This window comes from Schistocerca cancellata, chromosome 9 (assembly GCF_023864275.1).
Source record: "Schistocerca cancellata isolate TAMUIC-IGC-003103 chromosome 9, iqSchCanc2.1, whole genome shotgun sequence".
Lineage (NCBI taxonomy): Eukaryota > Metazoa > Arthropoda > Insecta > Orthoptera > Acrididae > Schistocerca > Schistocerca cancellata.
The window spans coordinates 282,460,034-282,485,522 of NC_064634.1; the positions used below are offsets into that span (position 1 = coordinate 282,460,034).

Here is a 25,489-nt window from a genome sequence, read left to right on the forward strand (position 1 = left end):
TATATGGTTTTTGGTCCATGATGAGAATAAAGTGTCAACCTTTGAGCATGTGCCTGAATATCGTAATTGAAGTACACTTCGTACAGATCAGAATGGTATGTAGACCAGCTCTTTTGTGATGGAGACAGCTGTTTGCTGTAGAAACCAAAGGGTTGCCAACGTTGATCTATGTGTTGTTGCAGTGTGGTACCTCATGCTGTCGCTTGTGAGCCACTCATTAAGGCAAGTGGCGCTTTTGGGGCAGTGTCTGGTAGGAGAGCAGCCTCAGCGATAGCAGTCTTCACGTTGTTAGAGCTGTCTCAGATTCGTTTCTCCACAGCAGTCTATCACATGTCCTAGGTGAGTTACACAGAAGGTAATTCAGCAGAACAGCCAACAATTATGCATGGAACAACAGTAGAAGTTGGTGGTACATAGAAAGCATCATAATTTGTGAACAATCACAGGTTGTGTGTAGTTGTCTAAGGCATCTGCCATCTCTTCTGGTGGCTGAATTCCGTAGTCATTGATCGTGAAGTCCAAGAAGTGGACTCCTGAAGCTCCAAAGACACGTTTCGAGGGAGTATTACTCATAGTACATGCAAACAAAGGCATATAAATATCTGACACAGATGTTCGTTGTTGGTTCAAATGTAGCAAAAATCTAGACCTCAGGTCACCTGGTCCATAAAATGTTGAAATGTCTGTGCAGCATTGCATAACCTGAATGGCATTCTTGTACATTCGAAGAGGCCAAATGGAGTGATGAGAGTGGTTTCAGCTACAGGTACTTGGTAGTATACAATAGTGATGGGGCGGATGTTTGTTTTATTATCAGTGGCAGATTATATTTAACAAAAAGTAATTTTTCCACTTTTTCACCCTGCAATCTACTTCGATGTTCTTCATATATGAGGCCAGCTTCTCTGAACAACTGATCACTGGCTAAACTAATGGGAGGAGCTGACAAATACTGGCGAGCCAGGGGAATCAGACAGTGGTACTTGTGTCCATTTGATTTACACCACATTAGCGGATCATCTTTTAGAGGAAGTCCTTTTTCCTTTTTGTACTCCAAGGGTTTGATTGTAGCATCAAAAGCAGACTGTCGTTTTCGTTAGTCATAGTTTGGTCTTGCTAGTCTTCGTTCATTTTTAACACGAATTCTAACGTTTGTAACGATGTTTCTAAGTGAGATTATGTGATTAAGCCACAACTTGTTGAAAGCTGATTTTCAATTTCAAATCGATATCTTTTATAGCTAGTAGATATGCAGTCATCCTGAGATGAGTTTGGATCTCTCGCTTTAAGTATTTGGAACTCAACTTGCTCTGTTACGAAACCATTGTAAAATTTTGACTTTTATAACGGATCTAAATACTTTGCAATTGTGTACTTACAGTTGTTGGTCAGTTTTCGAAATCTTGTGCTTGAATTCAGTTCATCACATAATTTTCTTGTAAAATTTTAGAATTGTTCTGAAATACCGGTTTTTTTCTTTTTGCTGTAAAGTGGTCACAAGAACCTGAGTTAGCGGTATGGCTGATGAAATGCGTGCTTGAGAACTGCTTACATTTCTAGAAATTTCTTCGAGTGATTTCATTACTTTACACATTTTTGAACATTTATCCAGTCTTTAGCGGAGATCATTGTGACTGTATGTGAACATAAGTACAAAATAAGTGAATCCTTGAGCTTTCAAGATAGTTCCATAATATAGAACGTGTTATTCCAACTGGAAATAAAAAAAATAAATTAATAGGTAGGATCTTCATAAAAACAGAACACACAATACTTACATTAAAGATATACCATAAAATTAAAATTAATTTGTAAGTATTTAACAATACTTACCGTGTTGGCCAATCTTGAATGACAGATAAAGCCGTTTGATTAAAGTGTTCCCCTTGAATTTTTGCCAGCACAGTTTGTTAAGCCAAGGAATGATTGAAGTGGGTGGCAATTTTTTCAGTTTAGCAGTAAGTTGTGGGAGTCACTCCAGTGATCCCATAGTAACTCGATTACAATGTTGTACATGATGTATTTCACGTTTCACATCATCAAAGTCAGACAACTGCAATGTATTAATCATTTAGATCTACAATCATGAACAATACAATGCACTGCTCGGTGATTTATGCCCCATTATTGAGGAATCATTTCAAATTTTGTCGATATTACGTCACCTATATGATGCTCAACCATAGATTCATACTTCAAATTATAGACATTCCTTTGAAATACCATGATAAATCAAACTAAGTAATGAAGTTCCAGAACAGAACAAACCATATGTCAGTTGTGAAAGATATTTTTTCAAACTCTTCAAGTACATTTTTTATTTTTTTTGCCAGTTTATTGTACAATTTTGCACAAATATTAAGTAAAAAATTACGACCTTTGAACCTATACTTTGAAAGAGCAACATTCATTAGTCTGCAAAAGCCCTGTAATAATCGAACTGTATTATTAGCACTGATTAAATTATTACACAAATATTGGCTAACCTTTTCTTTTTTGCCTGCACAGAAAGTTTCATAGTTTCATCTAACTTCTCAAAGTCTGCAAATTTCACGACATATAATGATTTAAGATGACCCTTCAATGCAGGGTCATGCGTCCTCGCCGGCCGTGGTGGCCGAGTGGTTCTAGGAGCTTCATTCCAGAATCGCGCGACTGCTACGGTTGCAGGTTCGAATCCTGCCTCGGGCATGGATGTGTGTGAAGTTCTTAGGTTAGTTAGGTTTAAATAGTTCTAAGTTCTAGGGGACTGATGACCACAGGCAGTTAAGTCTCATAGTGCTCAGAGCCATTTGAACCATTTTTTTCGTGCATCCTTTTGCAAATATACATTTCCACAGATTTTGCATTTGGCACTCAAATCATTAATCTCAACGAAATACTTCCAAACAAGACTTGTTTTTGGTATTATTACTGCACTGTTAACTAATGTTACAACACAAAACAGTTTACTAAAAAACAATGTACAAAATAGGAATAATATACATCAACACAAAGTAGACTGACGAGCAAGGAAACGCTATACTTTCGCGACGTTGGGCAGAGATCACTGTGTAATAATTCAATAAAAGCGACAATCGCTATGGGTATGTGTCAGCTTGCTACATCTCCACCTCCCTCCCCCCCCCCCCCCCCCCAGCGAATTCCCATCTGCACAGCAGCCGGAGCATTGGGCCAATAAGAATGTGCATTGACAATCTCACCACTTGAGATATTCCAATAAACTTCCGATACAAAAATGCGGAATTGGATGTGGTATCCGATGTGAAAAAACGTGCAAAGCTTCCACAGTTGCAGAAGTGGGTGCAGAGGTATGTAGCATCACCAGTATGCTCACACCATGTCTAAGGTGGAGAAGACGTGCTTGCTGTAGATGTTGAACCTTACCTGAAGTCTGCAGTATGTGGATCTGGATATTGATCAGAGGTTGTTATGTCTTTGAGCTGTCAGCAGTCAGTCCACGGACACCATTCATTGGTCTTTTTGGAAACATTGTGTAGTGCTGAGGTCCAGCTGCTGCTTGATGATCGACAAGCGTGAAAGAGAATTCTTGTTTGGATACTTTCAGCTTCTCTGCTATCAAACGGTCCGGTCGAGTGTGGATTGTCAGTCCTGGTGTCATTAGGATATAATGTACTGCCGAATGGCATACTGATGATAGTGTAGGTAGTTGCCTTGTTATCTCTAGGAACTGTTTAAGAAGTTCTGCATAAAGAGAGTTACTTGTGATCATCTGAACAGCGTTATTCCCCAGACAACTTACATGTCTCTGACTGGCTAGATTGGTGGCGGTATTGAGGAGACGAGAATGATGGAATCAGCTCCGAGTCTCACATTTGCTATGATAGACTGCCATTCAAACTTTTGGCGTAGACCTAGGTCCAGTGAGAATGTCATGAGACCACATGTCTGTATCATACATCCATTGATGGCAAAGAGGTAACAGTCATCATTACTACAGCAAGGCAGATGGAAGGATGGGTATACAGAAATGTCCACACCAGTATTTACCAAGAAATGAAGCCTTTTATAGAGGTCAGCTACTGTTCAGAAAGACATTCACTCTCATTATTGACTTCTTTCTACACTTCCCGCTTCACATGGAGGACAAGATTTCTAACTCAAGACCTAAACCACCTGTGGTACCAGCAAATTTCCGTGAAGGCAACTGTTTGCACTTACTTGGTAAGTGATGTTGTGAGGTTGATGACTGGGATGTCATGTTTGTAGGGCAGCAACCCACACAGTAAGCTCCGCGATCAAAGCCTCTACTAATGAAATAACAGAATCTGATTGTGAGCCAACTGTTGCTACTGCAGGAGACGAGTACATCTGTGCTATGCAGTTTGTGCTAATGTGTCTAGGTGTGTGGGTATACTGTGGGAACTTTCTGTGCATCTGTGCATGTGACAACGAGATGTTTCTCAGGATGTCCTCGATTACGGTATTTCTTGCTAATTTTCATATCCAGTAGAGCAACTCTGAGGCAATGCAGTGTCCCAACTCCTTTGTTCACAGCAACTTTTCAAGACTCTTCGCCTCAGATTGCGTCAGGTGAGGGATGAGGGCATTGTTAAGAGCTGTGTATCATTATTGGTGGTAAGCTCAAAATATCGTTGATGTCAATAGCCATAACTTTCTTTAGTGGGCGACAATGTAGCTATACATTGTTCCGTTAGCCATGGTTTAACTGTGACGTGATTAATCAAAGTATTTGAGGGCTCATCGAATGATGGTATTGGGTCCAAAATTGCCGCCACTCAACATGCAGATAGCGCGTGGTGCGGCTTGCGTGGTAGACTGGTGCTTGATGTTCAAAACGAATTGATGATGTAGCATGCGGACGGCTCACGGTGCGATTACTTTGCACCTTATGTTCGGAAAGGAACAGTATGGATATCACATCAGTTGACGTTGGTTGTCGCCTGGGATTACGTCAGTTGCCACTTGAGGTCATGTTATGCCCACCAAAAATGTTGCAGTTCAGGATAAACTAATTTTATTGGAACGTTTATTGCATACATGCGAATACACAACAGTCCCAGAATCCAGTAATGATAAAATCAATGACAATATAATCACCAAAAGGCAAAGAATAAATAATTTTTTAGCAACTTTACTGCTAAGTGTAAACACTTTACATCTCATGCAGTCCTACACATCGATGAATAACAGATACACTCCTTTGCGCATATCATATCTCAGATTCACTTTTCCAAGTAGTCCTTTATCACAAAATAATTTTAATAGCCCTATGCAAGGATAGTCATTGCATGTATCATTTAAGGGTGGTCAATGGAGAATTTGATATGATAATGATTAGTATATTAATTTGAAAATATTCTATTAGTTGGCGAATTACACAGAAGTTTGGAAAAACGCTTCCACTTCGAAAAATAACATCATATATCAGCAATGACTAGTATGAGAGCTATGAAATGTGTATCAGTTTCACCAAATTATCACAAAACATAGAAGAATGTTTTACATTGCGTTCCTGAACATATTCTTGCAAGGTAGATATAAATGCTTCACAAGTTTCCATTAAATTTTACTAATAATGTTTGGTGATATTGTAGAACTGAATGCTATTTTGTCAAAAACTGACATATTGAGACTGTGGCCATGTATAAAATGTAGGCCGATACTTTTAAAGAAGAAGACAGCAGCCAGCTACTATTGATAATGCTGTACCTACATCTACATCGACATGGCTACTCTGCAAATCACACTTAAATGTCTGGTAGAGGGTTCATCAAACCACTTTCACGATAAATCACTATTATTCCACTCTCTAACAGGCTGCAGAAAAACCAAACACCTACATCTTTCCTTGAGAGCTCTGATTTCCCTTATTTTACTATGATGATCGTTTCTCCCTATGTAGGTCTATGTCAATAAAATATTTTCTCATTCACAGGAGAAAGTTGGCAATTGAAATTTCGTGAGAAGATCTCGCCAGAACGAGAAACGCCTGTGTTTTAATCATGTCCACCACAAATCCTGTATCATGTCCATGAAAATCTTTCCCCAATTTCTCGATAATGCAAGACGTGCTGCCCTTCTTTGAACTTTTTCGATGTACTCCTAAATCCACATGTTAAGGATCCCAAACCATGAGACAGTACTCCAAAAGAGGATGGACAACCATAGTGTAGGCAGTCTGTTTATTAGAGCTGCTGCATCTTCTAAGTGTTCTGTCAATAAATTGCAGTCTTTGGTTAGCTTTCCCCACAACATTTTCTATGTGTTCTTTCCAATTTAAGTTGTTTGTAATTGTAATTCCTAGGTATTTAGTTGAATTTGCAGCTTTCAGATTTGATCTATTTATCATGTAACCGAAGTTTGACAGATTCCTTGTAGCACTCATGTGGATGACTTCATACTTTTCTTTATTCAGGTCCAGTTGCACATATATAGATATCTCTTCTAAATCGTTTTGCAATTTGTTTTGATCTTCTGTTGAGTTTACTAGATGATAAGTGACAGCATCATCTGCAAACAACCTAAGACGGCTGCTCAGGTAGTCTCCTAAATCGTTTATATAGATAAGGAACAGTAGAGGGCCTACAACACTACCTTGTCAAATGCCAGAAAACACTTCTGTTTTTCTTGATGGCTTTCTGTCAGTTACTATAATCTGTGACCCCTCTGAAGGAAATCAAGACTCCAGTTGCGTAACTGAGATGACATTCCATAAGCACGCAATTTGATTACAAGCCCCTTGTGAGGTACAGTGTCAAAAGATTTCTGGAAATCTAGAAATATGGAATCAATTTGAAATTCCTTGTGGATAGCACTCAACATTTCAAGTGAGTTAAGAGCTTGTTATTTACTTAAATAACGCCATAATTGTTTTTGAACAGACAGGTTCATCTTTGGCCAACTCACACTGGCTGTCATGACATGACACAGTGACATAAGGGTGTATTCACACTGCCCGTCACATCAAGTCAATTCTAGTCAAGTGATCTCAACTGGCGTGAGTGTTTTCTCAAGGGATTAGAGGTCTTTGGAAGATAATTTTCAATTGGTTACATGCTTGAAGTGCACATACGCATCACTGCGGCTTATATACGTGGATGCCGTAGCCCACTCTTGTATGAAAATGACATTTATGAGACTCAAATTGTTTGCAGCTTGTAGGAATAACTTGTTTATTAGAGGAGGAAGACATAAATTTAGTTCCCAGCCCAGCACAAAGTTTTTGCAACAGTCATATTTCCCTCAATACCCTTTTCTTAAAAATTTATAGGTTTACATTATTTGGTCTCCAATAATCCGTGGATATTATTTGTACTGGGGTTAGCTAATAAAACCACATAAATATTGACCACAGATGCTTAAAAAATTGTATCACACACAATCCAAAGAGAAATACTTACCAATAAATAACCCTGCCACAAACACTTATTCAAACAGGCAACTCTAATACATAAGATGATATGTACTTCACAAAAAATCCAGTTTGCAGTGTCTGAAGATTTCAGTCCATTTCTGTATCAAAAATTACAAGTGCCAGATAACATACAAATATGATTCTTCAGTTTCTTCCGACGCATTTGTTGACTGAATAGTTCACTGGTGTATTGCTGGTTCATAGTGACCAATAGGCACAATATTTAGGATATGAGACATGTCGCCATCGTCAGGTGTGCTGATGAACTGAGCTCCTGAGCTGCTGCTCTCATCTAATACATTCCCCTCTTTGGGGAAGTGTGAGGGGGAGTGTGTACGTGTGTGTGTGTTTTTTCTATATATTTTTGGTGTCTGTGATATGTGATGAATTGTTGTGAATGTGTCTGGTGCTTGCCTGGGGTAGGCGAGATGACTGGTGTTATATGGGAAGGAATTGGATTAGGGATTGGGTGCTGGGATTTTCTCTTCGACTTAATCGTCGAAGATCGTCATAGGGCACTTGTGCTTATCGCGGGACATGTCATACCGACCTAGGGAGTGGATGAGTGCATTTCCAGATCTGGATGAACCTTCATAGAAGGCCCTTGCCAGATCCTGGAAACGCTCTCTCAGGAGTGGGATTTCGGCTGCGGCGTGCAGGTCGTCTGTGGGGAATGCAAGTGGTAGATGTAGTGCCCTTCTGAGGGCGCGGTTCTGCAGCGTCTGGACTTTGTCCAGGTGCTGCTTTGCCGCGTATCCCCAGACAGGGCACGCATACTCCATTACCGGCCGGATCAGGGCCTGGTATACATTTACTGCTACTGGACAGGGAAGGGAGCTGGTTGTGTTCAGGATAGGGTATAGGATGGACATTCTGGCGCAGACCTTCCTGTGGACCTCGTCTATGTGGGGTTTCCACGTAAGACGAGAGTCCAAGGTTACACCAAGGTACTTGGCGGTTCTGCGCCAGGGGAGTTGGGTTCCATTTAGGTGGAGGTGGAGGGGGGGGGACGTTGAGGAGGTTCGCGCCTTCCGAGCCTTCGGGTAATCAGCATTGCCTGCGTCTTTTCAGAATTGATTGTGATGCGCCAGCGACGGGCCCAGGTTTCTGTGTCGTCTAAAACCCTTTGTAGCCTACGAATGACCAGGTCCTTGTTCGCATTTCTTGTGTAGAAGGCTGTGTCGTCCGCGTACTGCGCGGTGTGCACCAGGGGGGCCTTTGGAGTGTCCGCAGTGTACAAACTGTACAATACGGGCCCCAGGACCGATCCCTGCGGCACCCTGGCACGAATACGCCTTCTGGTGGAGGTGGAAGTTTCTACTTTGACGGAGAAAGTCCTATTCGAGAGGTAGCTCTTGATTAGCTGAACTATTCTCCCGGGAAACCCTTGTGTGTACAACTTGTAGAGTAGCCCTCTATGCCATACTGAATCAAAGGCTTTGGCTATGTCTAGTAGCACTATCCCGCAGTAGCCTTTGTGGTTGAAGCCCTCTGTGGCTGCTTCAACCATTCTCATGACCTGCTGTGGGGCAGAGTGGTTCTGCCGGAATCCAAATTGGAAATCCGGCAGAATTTGCTCTCTGGTAATATGTTCTTCTACGGGTCTTAGCAGGAGGAGCTCATAGATCTTGCTGAGAGTTGGCAAGAGGCTAATCGGCCTGTAGTGCTGCGGGAATAGAGGGTCTTTCCCTGGTTTGTGTATCGCGACCACTTCCGCATGTTTCCAGCAAGCTGGGAAAACACGGGATCGAGTAATCTCGTTGAGGACGTTCGCGAGGTGTGTGATTGCTGTGGGTGGGAGGTTTTTGACTAACTGATTGGTGACACTATCGTGCCCTGGTGCCTTTTTTGTAGGGAGGGACCTGATTACTCTTGCCACGTCCTCGGGGGCAAAATGTATGGGTTAGTCCTCAGGGTCTTCCTCGGCATTGAGGAAGACAGCCAGCTGACGACGGACCACTCTTTCATGTTCGTCATCCTGGGGTTCTGCCGCTTGGAACTGCTTCTCGAAGGAGTCGGCGAGGGCGTTGGCCTTTCCAGCATGGCTGTAGACCAACCCCTGCTCGCCGTGCAGTGGTGGCATCCTAGCGCGTCTTTTTGTAAACTGTTTGGTCGCTTGCCATAGTGTGTGATCATCTACTTTGAGAGCTGTGAGGCGGTTTTGCCATTGCTGGTTTCTGTGCTCATTGAGCGCTACCTTCAGTTCTCTCTGTAGACGATTGAGCAGCCTCCTGGTGGCCTGATTTCTGGTGATCTTCCACTCTTTTGCCACTCTGTTCTTGTGTCGGATTTGAGCTAGCAAGTGTTCCGGGAGCTGTATTTGCGGTATTTGCGGTGATAACATACAAATGTGATTCTTCAGTTTCTTCCGACGCATTTGTTGACTGAATAGTTCACTGGTGTATTGCTGGTTCATAGTGACCAATAGGCACAATATTTAGGACATGAGACATGTCGCCATCGTCAGGTGTGCTGATGAACTGAGCTCCTGAGGCAGCACAGCTGACTTATATACACTCCTCCTATGAGCCATTCCTTCCACGAGCTGCTGCAGTGCGTCAGAGGTCGTGAAGACGCTGGCAGCGGTGTGTCACTAGAGGTTATTGGTCAGAAACTTGAAGAGAAGACCACCGACCTTTTCAGGCACGTCCTGACCTCTATGTATTTTCTGTATAATGTAGAATATTATGATCAGACGGGAGGAGTCGCACTGGGCAGCCCATTCTCGCCTGTGCTCGCTAATTTGTATATGGATTACTTTGAGGAGGAAGACCTGTTGTCATCCAAATCGAAATCCAAGTGTTTTCTTCGTTATGTGGGCGACTCGCTCGTCATCTGGTCCCATGAAAGGGATAAATTCCTCGACTTCCTTACGCATTTGAACTCCATACATCCCAACAGTTGATTCACTGTGTAGACCAAAGCAAAAGGAAGATTGCCATTCGTGGACGTCACGGATTAGAGACGAGCTGGTGGAACCCTGGGCCATCGTATGTACCGGAGGAAACGCACACCGACCTGCATTTGAACACAGGCAGGTTCCACAAGCCTTCACAGAGGAATGGGGTACTAAAAACTCTAGCACACAGGGCGCGACCATCTCAGATGCAGAGAGTCTGTCTCAGGAGCTGGATCACCTCAGAACAGCGTTCCCAAAAAACTGGTACCCAGAATGGCAGATTAGCTGTGTCTTTCACCCTACCACGACAGTACCACCTGTGGAGTAGGAATAAGCCACAGAAAAAGGGGCTGCCTCTACCTTTATACTGTACACTGATGTACTGTAGGGGAAAAAATGGACATACAGTATATTGAAGAAGAACCGAGTCTTTTGCCTGCCCAATAAAATACAAAGCATCAAAGATGATCTCAGTTTGTGGAGGGCAGCATATACCAGTTCCCTTGTCAATGTGGAAAGACATATATTGGACAGACAGTGCACACTGTTGATGATGATTGCAGAGAACACCAGAGGCACAATCGACTAACTTATTCCAAAAAGTCAGTGACCACAGAGCACTGTTTGTCGAAGAATCATGTGATGCAGTGTGAATGTACCAGGATCTTGCCATGGATTTCTAATAATACTGGAACAATGTTGTTAGAGGGGGCATACTGTAGAAATTCGTACCATGGACGATCTCATCAACAGAGACTGTGGCTGTAACCTTAGCAAGGCTTAGGAACCAGCACTGTGTTTAATGAACAAAGCTCTCAGCAAACACAATGTTCTGGTGGGCAGAGCACCTTTGCCAACACTACCACAGACACTGACCCTAATGTCCCCTAGGTGCTCTTGTGGAGGGAATGGCTCGCAGGGGAAAGGGATGTAAGTTGGCCACACTCCCTCAGGAGTTTAGTTCGTCATCGCTTCTGACTGTGGCGACATGTCTTATGGCCGAAATATTGTGCCTATTGGACACTATGAATAGGCAGCACACTCATGGACTGTTTAGTCAACATGCAAATAAATTCCACTTAATAATCAATTTGAGTGTAAGTATACTACCTTTTTACCTTCAAGTTCCAGCCATACTGCAATCTGTTTTATTGTAAAATATTAAATACGAGCATGCATAAAATTCACTTTATAAATATAGTAGAGAGCTTGTAATTTAGAAGCGCTATTGAAAATCCATTTTTGGTGCATCGCAAATACAGCACAAATGAGAGAAATTTTGAGATGTTTAGTACTCAGACCTCATACTTTCTTTAATTCAATTTTTTTCCATAATGCTTCTTTCGTAACGGAGTCTGAGAGCCTCCTAACGCTCATGTTGTACAGTTCAGATGGCTTCATTGCTTTAATTTATCTTCGTCATTCTACTACAAATTTTGACAGAAGAAATAACGAAACGAAACAATTTATAACATATAAAAAACAACGAATAACAATGACTTACGACAACTGAAATCAAAAACGAAAAGCATGACGAAACCAAGTATGATGGGTGAGAGCATTACAAGTGCCGCATTGCCGTGTAGTGTGTATCGGTAGGAAATACAGGCGTCAGAAATTTACTAGGGAGTCATGTAATAAACTACGGACGATGACGTCAGCCGTCAAAACTTTCTTGACGGTGGTATGCCGTGACATGACATGACGGCCAGTATCGATGCCGCCACTTGAAATGCACTGCTTTATGTTTCGACGGAACATGACGTGACAGCTAGTGTCAATTGGCCTCGCACGTCTGCTCACAAGATTCATGTCTGTTGAAGATTTTATAAGTTTTGGCTCTTTATTCCCCTTTGTGGTGAAAGAGCCTTTGGATGGTGATACCCTATGGTAAAAGACGATGTTGAAAACGATCTATTTTAATGAAAGTACCCTTCATAACGCTCGAACACAATGTAAACAAATATTTAGGACTGAATGGTTGCAGTAATATTTTGCTTACATCGAAAATCGCGCTTAATTTTATTGAGGGGAATAAACAGCCAATAACACATGTAAATTTTTGTGAACAGCCGTCTGGATATGAATATTCCGGTTCGAAACCAGTTACGGCGCTATTTACGTAAATAAATAGCTTTGTCAATAGTGGCTGGTTGCTGTCTTATTCTTTGAAAGACTCATCCTGCATTACAGAACTTCCAGGATTCGAATGACCCGCGTTTCGCTAATCTCTCGTCGATCTCCCTCGTTTTAAGCTTATTTTCTTTATGTTATTACGTATCGATATTAATAATTGGTCGTACGAAGCAGGCTGATCAGAAAATATTTTATGAAATCCTTCGATATCGTAATTTTAATTTCGATCGCTAAAATTACAGGCTGCAAATCGCCCATTTTCTAACAGTTTCTGCTATTCTCAAAGCAAGGAGATTACATCGCACTGGTTAAAAATCTCTGACTACATTGGTTGCATTGGGGATTGCAGTATTTTGGACTTAAATCTGTAAAGATGGCTGCTAAAAGGGGAGGTTGGAGTATTAGTGAATCCGGTATTCTTCGGAAAAAAGAAGAGGATGAAGAACTTCTTGTGTTCGGATATTCGTGTAAATTGTTTCGTGATGATGAAAAGGCACTTTTTATTGATCAAGGGAAACATTTGATACCGTGGATGGGAGATGAATCGCTGAAAATCGACAGGTAGGAACACTAATAAAATATTGTAAATAGAACAGTTTCTAATCAGAAAATTATACGCTTGTTTGCTGGTGTGTTTGTTACAATTACCTTTGATATTAGTGTCATCAGTAAGAGGACTTAATGTTGTCTGCACAGTGAGTAGCTAGTCACCGATGTGTTTTTATGCAGAAGAAACAAATTGAGTGAACGTTATCTCCTTTGTTAATTTGATCTTGACTTTTACTTTTTATTGACTATCTGGCCAGGATAACAGGATAAGTTTTGTTTTCGCTCCGGTCGATAATGGTAAACGTGAACAACAAATGTAGGTAAATGGTTTATGAATGTCAAGCATTTTTCATGTCATTGGAACTAGTTTCCCTTTTACGAGTACTCGATATCTTACTCCAGTGCAAAAGGCTATTGTTATTTGTTTTCACGTGGTTTGCAACCTATTAATGATGGTGGTTTCAAAAGAAATAAGGAAGGTTGAGTACTCATAAGATTAGAAGAAACATTTGTGGTTTGTTGTCATCGAATACAACACCAATGAACGTATATCGATAATTAGACTTTTCATTAATCGCCCTTTTTGGGTGAATAGAAGCGTCCTATTCCACCCGTCTGTTTTGACCCGTAAGGGTGTTGTGGCGTGTGACGTCATTACGGCACACTGTTATGAGTTGGTTGTGTTTGTAGATTTCGTTTCGTTGTGTTTGATGGTGCCCCCTGGTGGTGCGTGGTGTTTCATGCGTGAAGTCGTTGGCGACGGTGTTTGGAAGTTTTTTTCAACGAGTTATAATTTTTTTTTTGCTTATGTGTGTGGTGTTATTTGTTTGTTATTGGCATGTCATTGTTCTGTTGATTTTAATGTGATAAAACGTGTAATATAAATATATATAATCTGTGTGGTGAGGGGGGTGGGGTTGGGGTGACCGATCTAGTTTGCAGTGCCGGAATTTGCTGGAAGGAAGTAATTGGTCGTGTCCCCCTCCCCCCCCCCTCCTTCCCCCAGAGTTGTGATGTTTTGTATTTTTATGACGTTTTGAATGTGTTTTGATTTATGTAGGTATGTTTGGTTTCTGGATTTTTGAGGTTGTGCTTGTGGTTTTGGTTTTATTTTTCGTAGTTGTATGTGTTTATTTTTTGATATCAGTTGTGGTTGACCTAGGCCTATATAGGTCACCGGAAATAACAGATTCCCATTTTCTTAGTTGTAGGTTTTGGTGTTGACCTATATAGGGCAAGGGTAATGTCAGATTCCAATTTTCGTATTTTTAGTTGTAGGTATTGCTGTTTTGGTATTGTCACCTGTGGTTGACCTATATAGGTCAAGGGAAGAGTTCTAGTCCTGCAGATTTTTGTTGGTGTAGCAGAATGTTGTAATTTTTTTGTGATCGTGTTTTTAAGCTAGCGTGTCCTCACCCTAAAACCCCCAATTTCCTGCAGTTGTCCTGTTGTTTTGATTGTATTTTTGGAGGGAGATGTTATTTACATGTATTGTCGTGTTTGTTGCTTTGTGTATATATTGGTGTGGAGTTTTTATTCAGGAATTAAAGAAAAAAATAGCTGTTGAGTTTATTAATTTCCTGTTCTGAGAATGCCTTTGTCAGATCATATTTTTGGCTATTTTACAGGTCTGTCTTGATCACACAAATTTTTTACATTTCACTATGACTGGTTTCGGCTACTGCCATCTTCAGATTATAAAGTATTCTGATGTACTATCAATGTCGAACTAAACATTTAGTTACATAGTAAGTGCACTAAACATGTAAGTGCACTTACTATGTACCTAGATGTTTAGTTTGACATTGATACTACATCAGAATATTTTATGATCTGAAGATTGCATCAGCCGAAACCGGTCATAGTGAAATGTAAAAAATTTATATGATCAAGATAGACCTGCAAAATAAAGATCTAGAATTAGATATAGATTCTAGATCACAGAGTAGTAATCCCTCTGTCACTGTCTTCTCAAATGATGTGTGTAGTTTGCATATCTTTTTAAGCTTTATTTCCCTAGATTCCAGTCTCCTGGCATTCCAGAGAAGTAGACTGTGCATTCTTTCAGGGAGTAAGATTTCTTACGTAATGGTATTTTACATTTGACTGCAATTTCTAGCTTTTAATTCTTCCTTCACTTTGCTTGACATTCCCTTGTTTTTGTGGTGTGACGTCATTTCATCACAGAGACCCATATCTTGGACTATGAATGAAGTACAATTTGTCATTTCATCCTGGTGGTGTTGACTATATATGTCATTAAAAGCGATATAGGGCATACAGTAGACAGACTACCAAATGCTTAATTTTTGTTTTTAGTCAGTCAACTTATGTGCCGAAACAGTGATAATGTACAGGTGTGCTGTAACATGTTGCTTGATAGACTGTTTTGATGTTTTCATCAGTATAGTCGCCAGAAATTTCATGAGGCTGGCCATAAGTGTTTCACAAGGGTAAAAGCTATGTACTGAACCCCCTTGCATTTTTAGTGATTTATGTATGATATATGAACATAATATACGTTAGAATATTTGTTAGAGATGTGTCCATTGTCTAATATGTGTTTCTAAATTTACCTTATGGTTTTAGTTTAAATGTGTTTTTGAATTTACCTTGTGGTTTTAGTTTTCATGGTGCAAAGTGCATTAAATGTGGTAAAGTAAGTTTCAATACAGCATGATGGTAAACATTAGGCTACGCTGCTGTTCAGTCTGTTGCCACAGCCTTTATGTGGCATTCACATTCATTGGCTTTCCCAACTCGCAACCAAATCATCGCTTTTCAGCGTAACATAGACCTATAGACCTCTTGTTATGCTACAGATCTATCATTGTGACCAAAATTCAGGAGGACCTAATATCACATACTAGCCAAAAGCTGCTGCAAGTAACCCTAACTTCAGTAAACAAAAATTTCATTGTGAACATATATCACAGTTGATGTCACAACGAAAGGGAACTTCTGTAAGAAGCATCAAATAGCTCCCAATTGCCTTATAAAAATTAATGTAATACATCTACAGGTTGTGGGTGATAGCCCAAAAATTCCTGAAATTTATATGAATTATTGCCAAGCGATCATCTCCCTAATTTAATATTTCTAGTTACCTAAGTTACACTTGTTTGATGTATAGACAGCACATTCACGGTCGGTGCCAATTTGTTTCATTGTTTACAAGCTCAGTTTTTGTGATTCCACTAGAGACTAAAATGAAAATTGTTTGTTGTGTATGGAGGATTTAATGGACACTGTGGTTACATACAACAAATTTTTTGAGTTCTAAAGATTCAGTCTTAAGACCCCTTTTCTCTACGTAGCGTACACATTACTTTTACTGCTCATGCCATCGTTTACATCAAATCATGTGTTCTTAGAGATTCTCTGTCTAGTTTCCATTGCAGTGTGTGTAGTGCGAGTTACATACAATATTAATTGCAGTAAGTAAAGTAGGTATTACAGTAATGTCAGTCATATTAAAATAGTTTCTTATTGCGTAATGTTCCCGCCAAATGGAAGTAATTATACGCAAATGGAAAGACATAGCAGCAGTATCCGAATAATCTGGGGAATGACAAACGATAATCCAAAACATAAACCCTTTACAAAGTTATACAGATATAGTTATTCCCCATTTTTTACATGGCTAAACACATCTCCATGATACTCATCAACAACAATATTCACAAAAGAGCCAAGTAACACACCTGTGTGAATGTGCATCTGCTATCATTAACCTCAGTTAACCTGCTTAGCTGGAAAGAAATTGATGTTATCCACCAAACGTTACCCATAAAGCAAAAAGTCCAAGAACTAATTTTAATGTACTTACTTCTCAAAACATGCATTCATGCAAAAAATCAGAAAAACAGGAAACCACAATGCACCACCCAGAAAGCTAACTAAAAAGAATGAAAAGATTACAGCCAAATAGAAATAAAGCATTTGCTACACCTAATTTTCCCTAAAAAAAAAAAAAAAACCTCTACCTTATCTCCCCCCCCCTGCTCCCTAAAAAAGAATCTACACCCTCCTACCACCCACCAAACACACTAAAATCAATTTACAAACATTCCTATTCAAATAAACAGAAAACATGTGGAACAAAAATACTAAAAAACATAAAACTTCCTGCTTTGTGTCTGTCTTCCATCCCTCCTAACGCCCCTCCCCATTCCCAACAGAAAAACAAAGAAACTACGCTACCACATCATATCCAGATCCCAAACTAAAACAGCAAACCGACACCAGCTACTCCCCCCCCCCCTTCCTCCCTTCCAATTCAACAACCAACATTTGGCCTGAACTTTTTCTCTGCGAGTGTTAGAAAACACCAAAACACACAATATCTATTAGGCAAACTCATCTGCCGACAGTACTCAACCAAGTGAACATACAAGGATCCCCAAATGGATATGGCACCCAATGTTCCTAATGCAATAGTAGAAGTGCATGTCCCAGTCTCTTACTTTCTGAATTGTAGCGAAATGCAGGAAGATCTGCAGCGGATAGGCACTTGGTGCAGGGAGTGGCAACTGACCCTTAACATAGACAAATGTAATGTATTGCAAATACATAGAAAGAAGGATCCTTTATTGTATGATTATATGATAGCGGAACAAACACTGGTAGCAGTTACTTCTGTAAAATATCTGGGAGTATGCGTGCGGAACGATTTGAAGTGGAATGATCATATAAAATTAATTGTTGGTAAGGCGGGTACCAGGTTGAGATTCATTGGGAGAGTCCTTAGAAAATGTAGTCCATCAACAAAGGAGGTGGCTTACAAAACACTCGTTCGACCTATACTTGAGTATTGCTCATCAGTGTGGGATCTTTACCAGATCGGGTTGACAGAGGGGATAGAGAAGATCCAAAGAAGAGCGGCGCATTTCGTAAAAGGGTTATTTGGTAACTGTGATAGCGTTACGGAGATGTTTAACAAACTCAAGTGGCAGACTCTGCAAGAGAGGCGCTCTGCATCGTGGTGTAGCTTGCTTGCCAGGTTTCAAGAGGGTGCATTTCTGGATGAGGTATCGAATATATTCTTTCCCCCTACTTATACCTCCCGAGGAGATTATGAATGTAAAATTAGAGAGATTAGAGCGCGCACGGAGGCTTTCAGACAGTCGTTCTTCCCGCGTACCATACGCGACTGGAACAGGAAAGGGAGGTAATGACAGTGGCATGTAAAGTGCCCTCCGCCACACACCGTTGCGTGGCTTGCGGAGTATAAATGTAGATGTAGTCTATGATTTACAGTTAATTGATTATATTGTCTTTTCTCCAAATCGCTATATGAAGCAAAATAATCTGGAATATTAGTGAACCACTCCTGAATGAACTCATTAGTTAGATCTAACCCAGCAAATACTCTCTTCATACTTTCCCCAGTTACCCTGAAAACAGCCTCAGAACTCCAACCTCCTGAAACAATAATTCACAGCTCTTAGGTACCCACAAATTTTTTGCACTACCCATACTTATTTCGCAAATGCTCACTCTTTTACTTACACAGCCAGCCTATGTCTACCTATGTGCCGTCTGTACTTGATAAATACTGAAAACGCTTTGCGACAAGCGGAAACCAATAAGTAACTGAACGTTCACCGACACTGGTCTCATGGCCACAAAACCACACAAGTGAGCGATAACAACAGTAATGCATCAGGTAAATGGTATTGCATTTTGCCAGTCTAGATATGTCAAACGTGTGTCCACATCGGACAGACCATCACAGGACTTGATCCTGATAGCATCAAGTAAAATCAACGCTAGTCCGAGGAGCATACAGGAAGTTGTTGAAGATTAATGACTATAGAATGATACGAGGTCACTTATATAAAATTTCCATCTGGTGGGATGAATGACAGCTGGACCGAAATGTAGAAATATGTAAGTTAATGGGGGTGAGTACAGAAAACAAACCTATGAAGTTCAGATATGGCATTAATAGTGTCTGCTTGACACAGTCACATTGTTTAAATATCTGGGCATAACGTAGCAGAGTGATAAGAAATGGAACAAGCATGTGAGGATTGCAGTAGGGAAGGCGAATGGTCAAATTTGGTTTATTGGACGAATTTTAGGAAAGTGTGTTTCATCTGTAAAGAAGGCTACATATAGGACATTAGTGCGAGCTGTTCTTGAGTATTGCTAGATTGTTTCGGATCTGCACCAGGTTGGATTAAAGGAAGACATCAAATCAGTTCGGAGACAGGCTGCTATGTTTGTTACCGATGGGTTTGAACAACATGCAAGTATTGAGGAGGTGCTTTGGGAACTCAAATGGACCCCCCTCCCCCTCCTGTACGGAAGACAACATTCTTTTCGAGGAACACTATTGAGAAAATTTAGAGAACTGGTATTTGAAGCTGACTGCGGAACAATTCTACTGTCGCTAATGTGTAATCCGCATAAGGACAATGAAGGTAAGATAAAAGAAATTAGGGCTAATATATAGGTATATAGACAATAGCTTCTCTCCCGCTCTATCTGCGAATGGAACAGGTAAGAAAAGGAGAAACTTTGACAATTGTCAGAAGCTTTCCACAATTGTGAAACTAGACAGACATCATACGTGACAGGTCAAAGCCAATTTTTAGTACTGAATGCTCCAGTTGACCCAACTCTGAGGAGCATATTAGGAATATCACGTCATAGTTTGGAAAGCCTGGAGCAAAATTTTGACTTTAGGTACTGTACCCACCTTCTTTGTTAATGTTGTCTGTGGGTCAGGGTGATTTAAGTTGGATTTAGGTGTACAGTGACCATAGTCTGAGAGTGAAACAATTTCCTTGAGTTTTTTGCAGAGCGAAATTTTAGCTCCCATAATGGTAACAGATTCATATTGTGTCACAACGAGTGAAAAGCTGATACAAAGGATTACAGTGAAACCCCTACTTTACGATTTTCTGGAGTCCAGACTTAAAAAACACAAAATTGAGGAAAATGCAGAATCGAAGGAAAAAACCAAAATGAGCAAAAACACATGCAATTGGCATATAGGATTAATAATTGCAATCCTCTCCAATAAAATCTGTCTAAGCGAAGTAAATTAAGTGTACAATACAATATTTATACAATAATTTGTGGTAATGGATTTCATCAGTTCTTAAAAAAAAATCATAGATGTGCAACAGAAAGTACGAAAACTCGTCAAAAAATTGAAATTGGTATGTGGGTACAAGGTAATTGAGCATGTTTTCTGACATGCCACAACTACAGATTAAACGGTTGTTTTTGTGAGATCATCCTTTGTGCTCACTCAGAAAAAAGGCAAAAATTGATGAACATGATGAATTAAACCAAGAACATCACAGCAGCGAAGTGTCTTAAACTGTAATCGTAAATGTGGACATCTGCTTAATTACATACTTTGCCACAATTTTTATTATTGTTTAACGCTTTTCTTATGAGCTGCACTTCATATTCTCACCACTGTTAAAGTGTTACTTTAGACTTGATTAGGGAAACAGAGACATGAAAAAATGAGTTTACTTCCTCAGTTGATATTACAAGCTTATTAGAAGTTGGTTCAGTGAATTTCTGTACACTGTGTAAAATGAAAATTTGAAAGCGAGCTCAGATGTCACAGGTTCACTTCATGCCCTATATCACTGCTGCCAATCTTTACGATCTGCAGTGTGAGATGTGTGTGGTGCAAAGTATATACACGAGTAGTTTATGTTGTTGTGAGCCAAACCCTTGTTCTATTTCTGTGTAGCACATCATCTGCTTTGTGAAGTATATTTTCAGCACATCAAAATGCTTTCACCCCTACCTGCATCCCTGTCACTGAAGGGCCACGCCCCCTCTCCACACAGCCGGTAGGTGAGCTCATTTCACATGTTAGTGTGGTGTGATGGTTGCTCTGGCTATTAGGTGACTTAATAAGTCACCAGCCAATAAGAGTTCACTAGCCAGAAATGGGTGACGTCTCCTTGATTATGACCGACCATATTCTTCAAGGTTTTGTGTTTGAATTTGACAATTGATATTGTTGCTGAATACAACATGCAAAAAGATGAGACAGAGTTATAAGTGGTGCAAGAATAGGTGGCGGGTGGGCCCCTTCGTCACATATTTGCTCAGTCTGGAACACTTTGTGTCGACTGTCGTGTTTTTCCATTACCGCTGCAACCTAGCAGTTGTATCAAAATTGTGCATTTAAGCTAAATGTTGCAAATTGTGTTGCCAACACTTTGGATTATGTCGGCATTTCCTCTCTCTCATCTCCTCTCTTTACGACAGCGTAAAACATTCCCTTAATTCCGCTGCCACCCGTGGTGCGAACCATCTGTCTTTCGAGCCAATTACATCTTGTTCAGTCACATCAAATGTCAATAGGAAGCAAATAGACAAAGTCAAGCAAGACTTCAAATAAGAACTTATAATGGAGGTAAACCCTGCTAGGAAGAAATGTAAGATCAGGGAATTTTTGGCATTTATCTTAAGGGTTTTTCACAGGGGCTACGGATTTATGTCTAGATTCTTAAAAAACGTTAAATTGAAGTTCCACTGTATATCCCACCAATTTTGTGTGGTTATAGACAACTCTTTAACATTCCTGGTTCTGCACTTTTACTTTAAGAAAGAGAAACTTTGCTTCATGTTCTTTGTTGTCATCATGTGTAATAATTAGAATATTGACATTTATTCTGTTCTACAATGAGTTATGCAGATTTTGTTTCTCCTCCATACAAAAGATTTATCATGTAATATGTAAAGGAAAGCAGTGCTTTACAAAGCATCGTACTATTGATAGCCCTTAACTTCCTCTGATCTTTGTATTCACATGTCTTCTAATAAATAATTAGCGGATGTGTTGGATGAAATTGTGATAATTTACAATCCCAGGTATGATGGTCGTGGGGCTCTCATGGATCTGAAGCTGTATGAACCTCCACCAGGTGGCTATGATGCAGCTTTAGGCATGTCAGAAGCAGAGCGTCGTGTGGAACAGCTCTGTGATGAAGAACGTTACAGGGCACTGCAGCATAATGAGGAAGAGGAGGCACTCTACCAAGGTAAAGAGAACATTCTCTCTCTCTCTCTCTCTCTCTCTCTCTCTCTCTCTCTAACTCACACACACACACACACACACACACACACACACACACACACACAGCCAGAAATATTTGTGGGTAATTGGTAATGATTAGATTGTTGAAATGTATATAGCAGCTTAACGTGTTTGTGAGCATTGACTGAAATAAACTTCAAAGACAAGTAGAATACAAGGGTAGTCTGAAAAGTACAGTGGCCTGACAGTGAAATTCAAGATTTATGTTCCAAAAAACTTTTATTTTTAAACATAGCCATCTTTAACATCAGTGCACTTCATTCAACAGTGCTACGGTGACATAATTGCATCTCTGTAATGTTCCACTGGAACTGTTGCAAAATGTTAGTCTTCAATTGCAGTCTCCTCTGGGTGAAAAATGCAAGGAAGATTTCATTTTGGGGAGAGGTGAGAGTCTGAGGGAGCCAAATCTGGGAAAATTGGGCAGATGTTCCAACATTTCAGGTCCCCCTGTTTTCGCATTGCTAAATGCTTCTGTTGGTGTTTGCATTATTTTTTTGAGAGGTGGTGTTCTTTTTTCCCTTACAAACCAGAGCTCTCTCACTATTTTTTTTTTCTCCTCATACAGATACATTGGAACAGTTGTCAAACAGTCCCCCACAGGCCGCAAGCGGTCCGAATCAAGTTTTCATGCAGCACGCGGTTCTCAGCTGTGTTTTATAAGAATATGGTTGTAGTAACCAACAGCAGAGTCCAAAAACTTCAGCTAATATTAAGAGTTTCTTAAGAATGTGTTTTTCTTACTCAGCAGCAAACAAAACTACTTCCAGAGGTAGTAATGTTTTGAGATGTGCTTAATTGACATGGTGAATTCGGCCGTGAGCTAAGTAAAGTTGATGCTTATGTCAGAGGAAGAGAGGTTAGAGGTATGTAGCGCGACCGCTGCGGGGTTAATAGAAGTGAGAGGGGGAATATTTTATTGTTTGTCTTCCAATGCTGACAATTCATGAATGTGTGCAACTAACACTGATCAGCTACTGTAGTATGAATGTCAAACGGAAATATCCTGCATCTGTGAATGCACAGGATAGAGATGGACACCTTCAAATGTGGTAAGTTTGTAGCAAGTAATATGAAATCGAATTTAGACTGCTGCAACATAGTAAAAGAAAAATATCATTCAAATCATTTAGGAAACACTTGTGCTTGTGTCTGATATTGCAGTCATTGTTATTAATTACTATAATGTACTAATTTATGTAGGTTACCACTTAATAGTAAGACTGGCAGGGAAAGTTTTAGTAAAGCAGCAAGGACAGGAAAAGAGGATCTTGCATAATTTTTCCTCCTGACCAGCACTGCTGCTTGCCGTTGTTGTCAATGAGATTAACAAAGTAACCTTCTTCATTATTTTTTTTAGTAATAACTGTTTTGCTTTTGAGTCATGTGATCTGGTGGAAGATAAGTTAATTTATACACTGTTCAAAACAATCAGGTGATCAGGTGAGATGTTATACACAATAGACTTAACGGTAACGTATTTTATTCAGATATCGGTTACAATAGCAATATGTGTGTGACACAGTATGATATAGTGAAACAGTCATTCTCGCTGCCCTCTAGTATGGTGTGTGATCACCTCGGATGGCCAGTACAGTTGCACACCTGCATGGCATGGACAGTATGAGGTTATCAATCAGCTCTTGAGGGATATTTGGCCATTCTTCCATGAGTGCAATATCCAGCTCTGCTACCATTGTGGGAGGTGTTGGTCTCGTTGAAATGCATCTGCCAAGTGCATCCCAGACATGCTCAATCGGGCTTAAGTCCAGAGAACAAGCTGGCCACTGCATTCGTTTAGTTCCCTCAGCTTCAGGCATGTTGTCCACCAGTGCAACTCTGTGGGGACAAGTGTTATCATCCACCAGAAGGAACCCACCTGTGGCACCAACAAATGGCCCAACAAAAAAGGTTGAAGGATCTCGTCTCTATACCTCTTAGCAGTCAAAACACCATTCTGAATGGCAAAGAAGTCCATATGTCCGCCAGTACTGACTCCTGCCCACACCATTTGTCCACCACCATGATTTGATGATGTTTCCTGCACATACACAGGAATTTTCCAAGTTACACGTTCCCTCCAGATGAGGGAATGACGGTTGTCTGGCGGAACACCAAATCTTGACTCATTTGTGAACAGCACCTGGCGCCATTCGTTATGACTCCAATCCTGATGTTCCTCCGCCCAGTTTCTGTGGGCTAAACAGTGTCGTGGTTTTAATGGGACACACACACACACCATAGGCCTCCATGTGTAGAGGCCACATTCTCGAAGACGAATTTGGACTGTTTGTGTTGTGCGCCCTGTTGCTGCTTGGAGGATGCATTGCAGCTGAGTTGCATTCAGGCTTCTGTCTCGACGGGCTGTTTACTGGAGATAATGGTCATCTCTTGCTGCTGTTAACCTTGAACAACCTTGGCCTCACCTTCTTTAAACAGTTCTTGTTGTTTGAAATCACATTGAGGTCCTGGAAATTACAGTTTGGGACACTTCAATAGCTGCAGCTGCCTTCCCCTTAAGTCACGTTGTTGTTGCATTGCATTACCTGATTGGTACACAATCTGAACTCAACTGCTTGTGTAATTCGTTTGGTAGAGTAAACACAAGTCAACTCCAACCCCTTTGCAGCAACTTTCCGGTATCACTGCTGTGTTGGTGACCATAATGTTGTTGTCTCCATTCCGTAGAACTGACAGAAAGACGTCGAACCATTTTAGTTCGTTCTGCTGATGACAATACTTCAGAACCTAGATATCTCAACTGATCCCCTAATTGTTTTGATCAGCGTATTATTCTTATTAACCCTCTTGTATGGAGAATAATAATTTTTTACGATATCAATGTTCAAACAGCACCTTTTAGCCTACAAATGTAGTTCCTTGCAATTTCTTTCAGTTTGATAATTTCGTATGATGGTCACTAGGCTCACATGACATCCAGTGGTCAAAGTTTTCACCCCAGTAAGCATTAGTTACTTCCCAAAAACACACATAGTACAACAGATAAAACGGACCTCTAAGAACTTCTAAATCATTTTATTCAGAAAGCTATCATTTACCATTCTAACTCTTTGTGGCAGTTTTGAATTAATTAAGGTATATTATTTAAAAGTGTCTCTGTCCAATTATTTTGGCCTAATCCAAAAGTCTGATTGAAAATGGTTTGCTGCCGTCACTTGGTATGCATTCATATACTATAGCATGAACATGCCTAGAAAAAATGCCCAGTAATCAGAAAAAAAACCATGGGATCCTGTTGCAATAGTACTGGCCACAGTACCCGCTTTGGCAGAAAAAATTGGTCACTATGTAAGCCTTCAGAAATGTGCCTGTAGTTCCAACATTTTTTTTCTTTTTTTGCTTAAAAAATCATGTGTGGTACCTTATATAAGGTAAAGTCAAAATTTATAAGTGGTAATCAATA

The 25,489-nt window shown here is 40.3% G+C and overlaps 1 protein-coding gene across 3 annotated transcripts in view; it reads left to right on the plus strand.

Annotated features, from left to right (window-relative positions):
* The first annotated feature begins 12,660 nt into the window (after window positions 1-12,660).
* LOC126100146 (splicing factor, suppressor of white-apricot homolog) overlaps window positions 12,661-25,489 on the plus strand; it is a 161,737-nt gene continuing 148,908 nt past the window's right edge. The window contains exons 1-2 of one of the 3 annotated variants that reach the window (XM_049910688.1): window positions 12,661-12,995; window positions 21,840-22,009. In XM_049910688.1, the coding sequence (XP_049766645.1) occupies window positions 12,808-12,995; window positions 21,840-22,009 (358 nt within the window). In that variant the 5' untranslated portion in view covers window positions 12,661-12,807. The remainder of the gene's footprint in view (window positions 12,996-21,839; window positions 22,010-25,489) is intronic. The other 2 variants (XM_049910686.1, XM_049910687.1) reach the window with 2 other exon arrangements.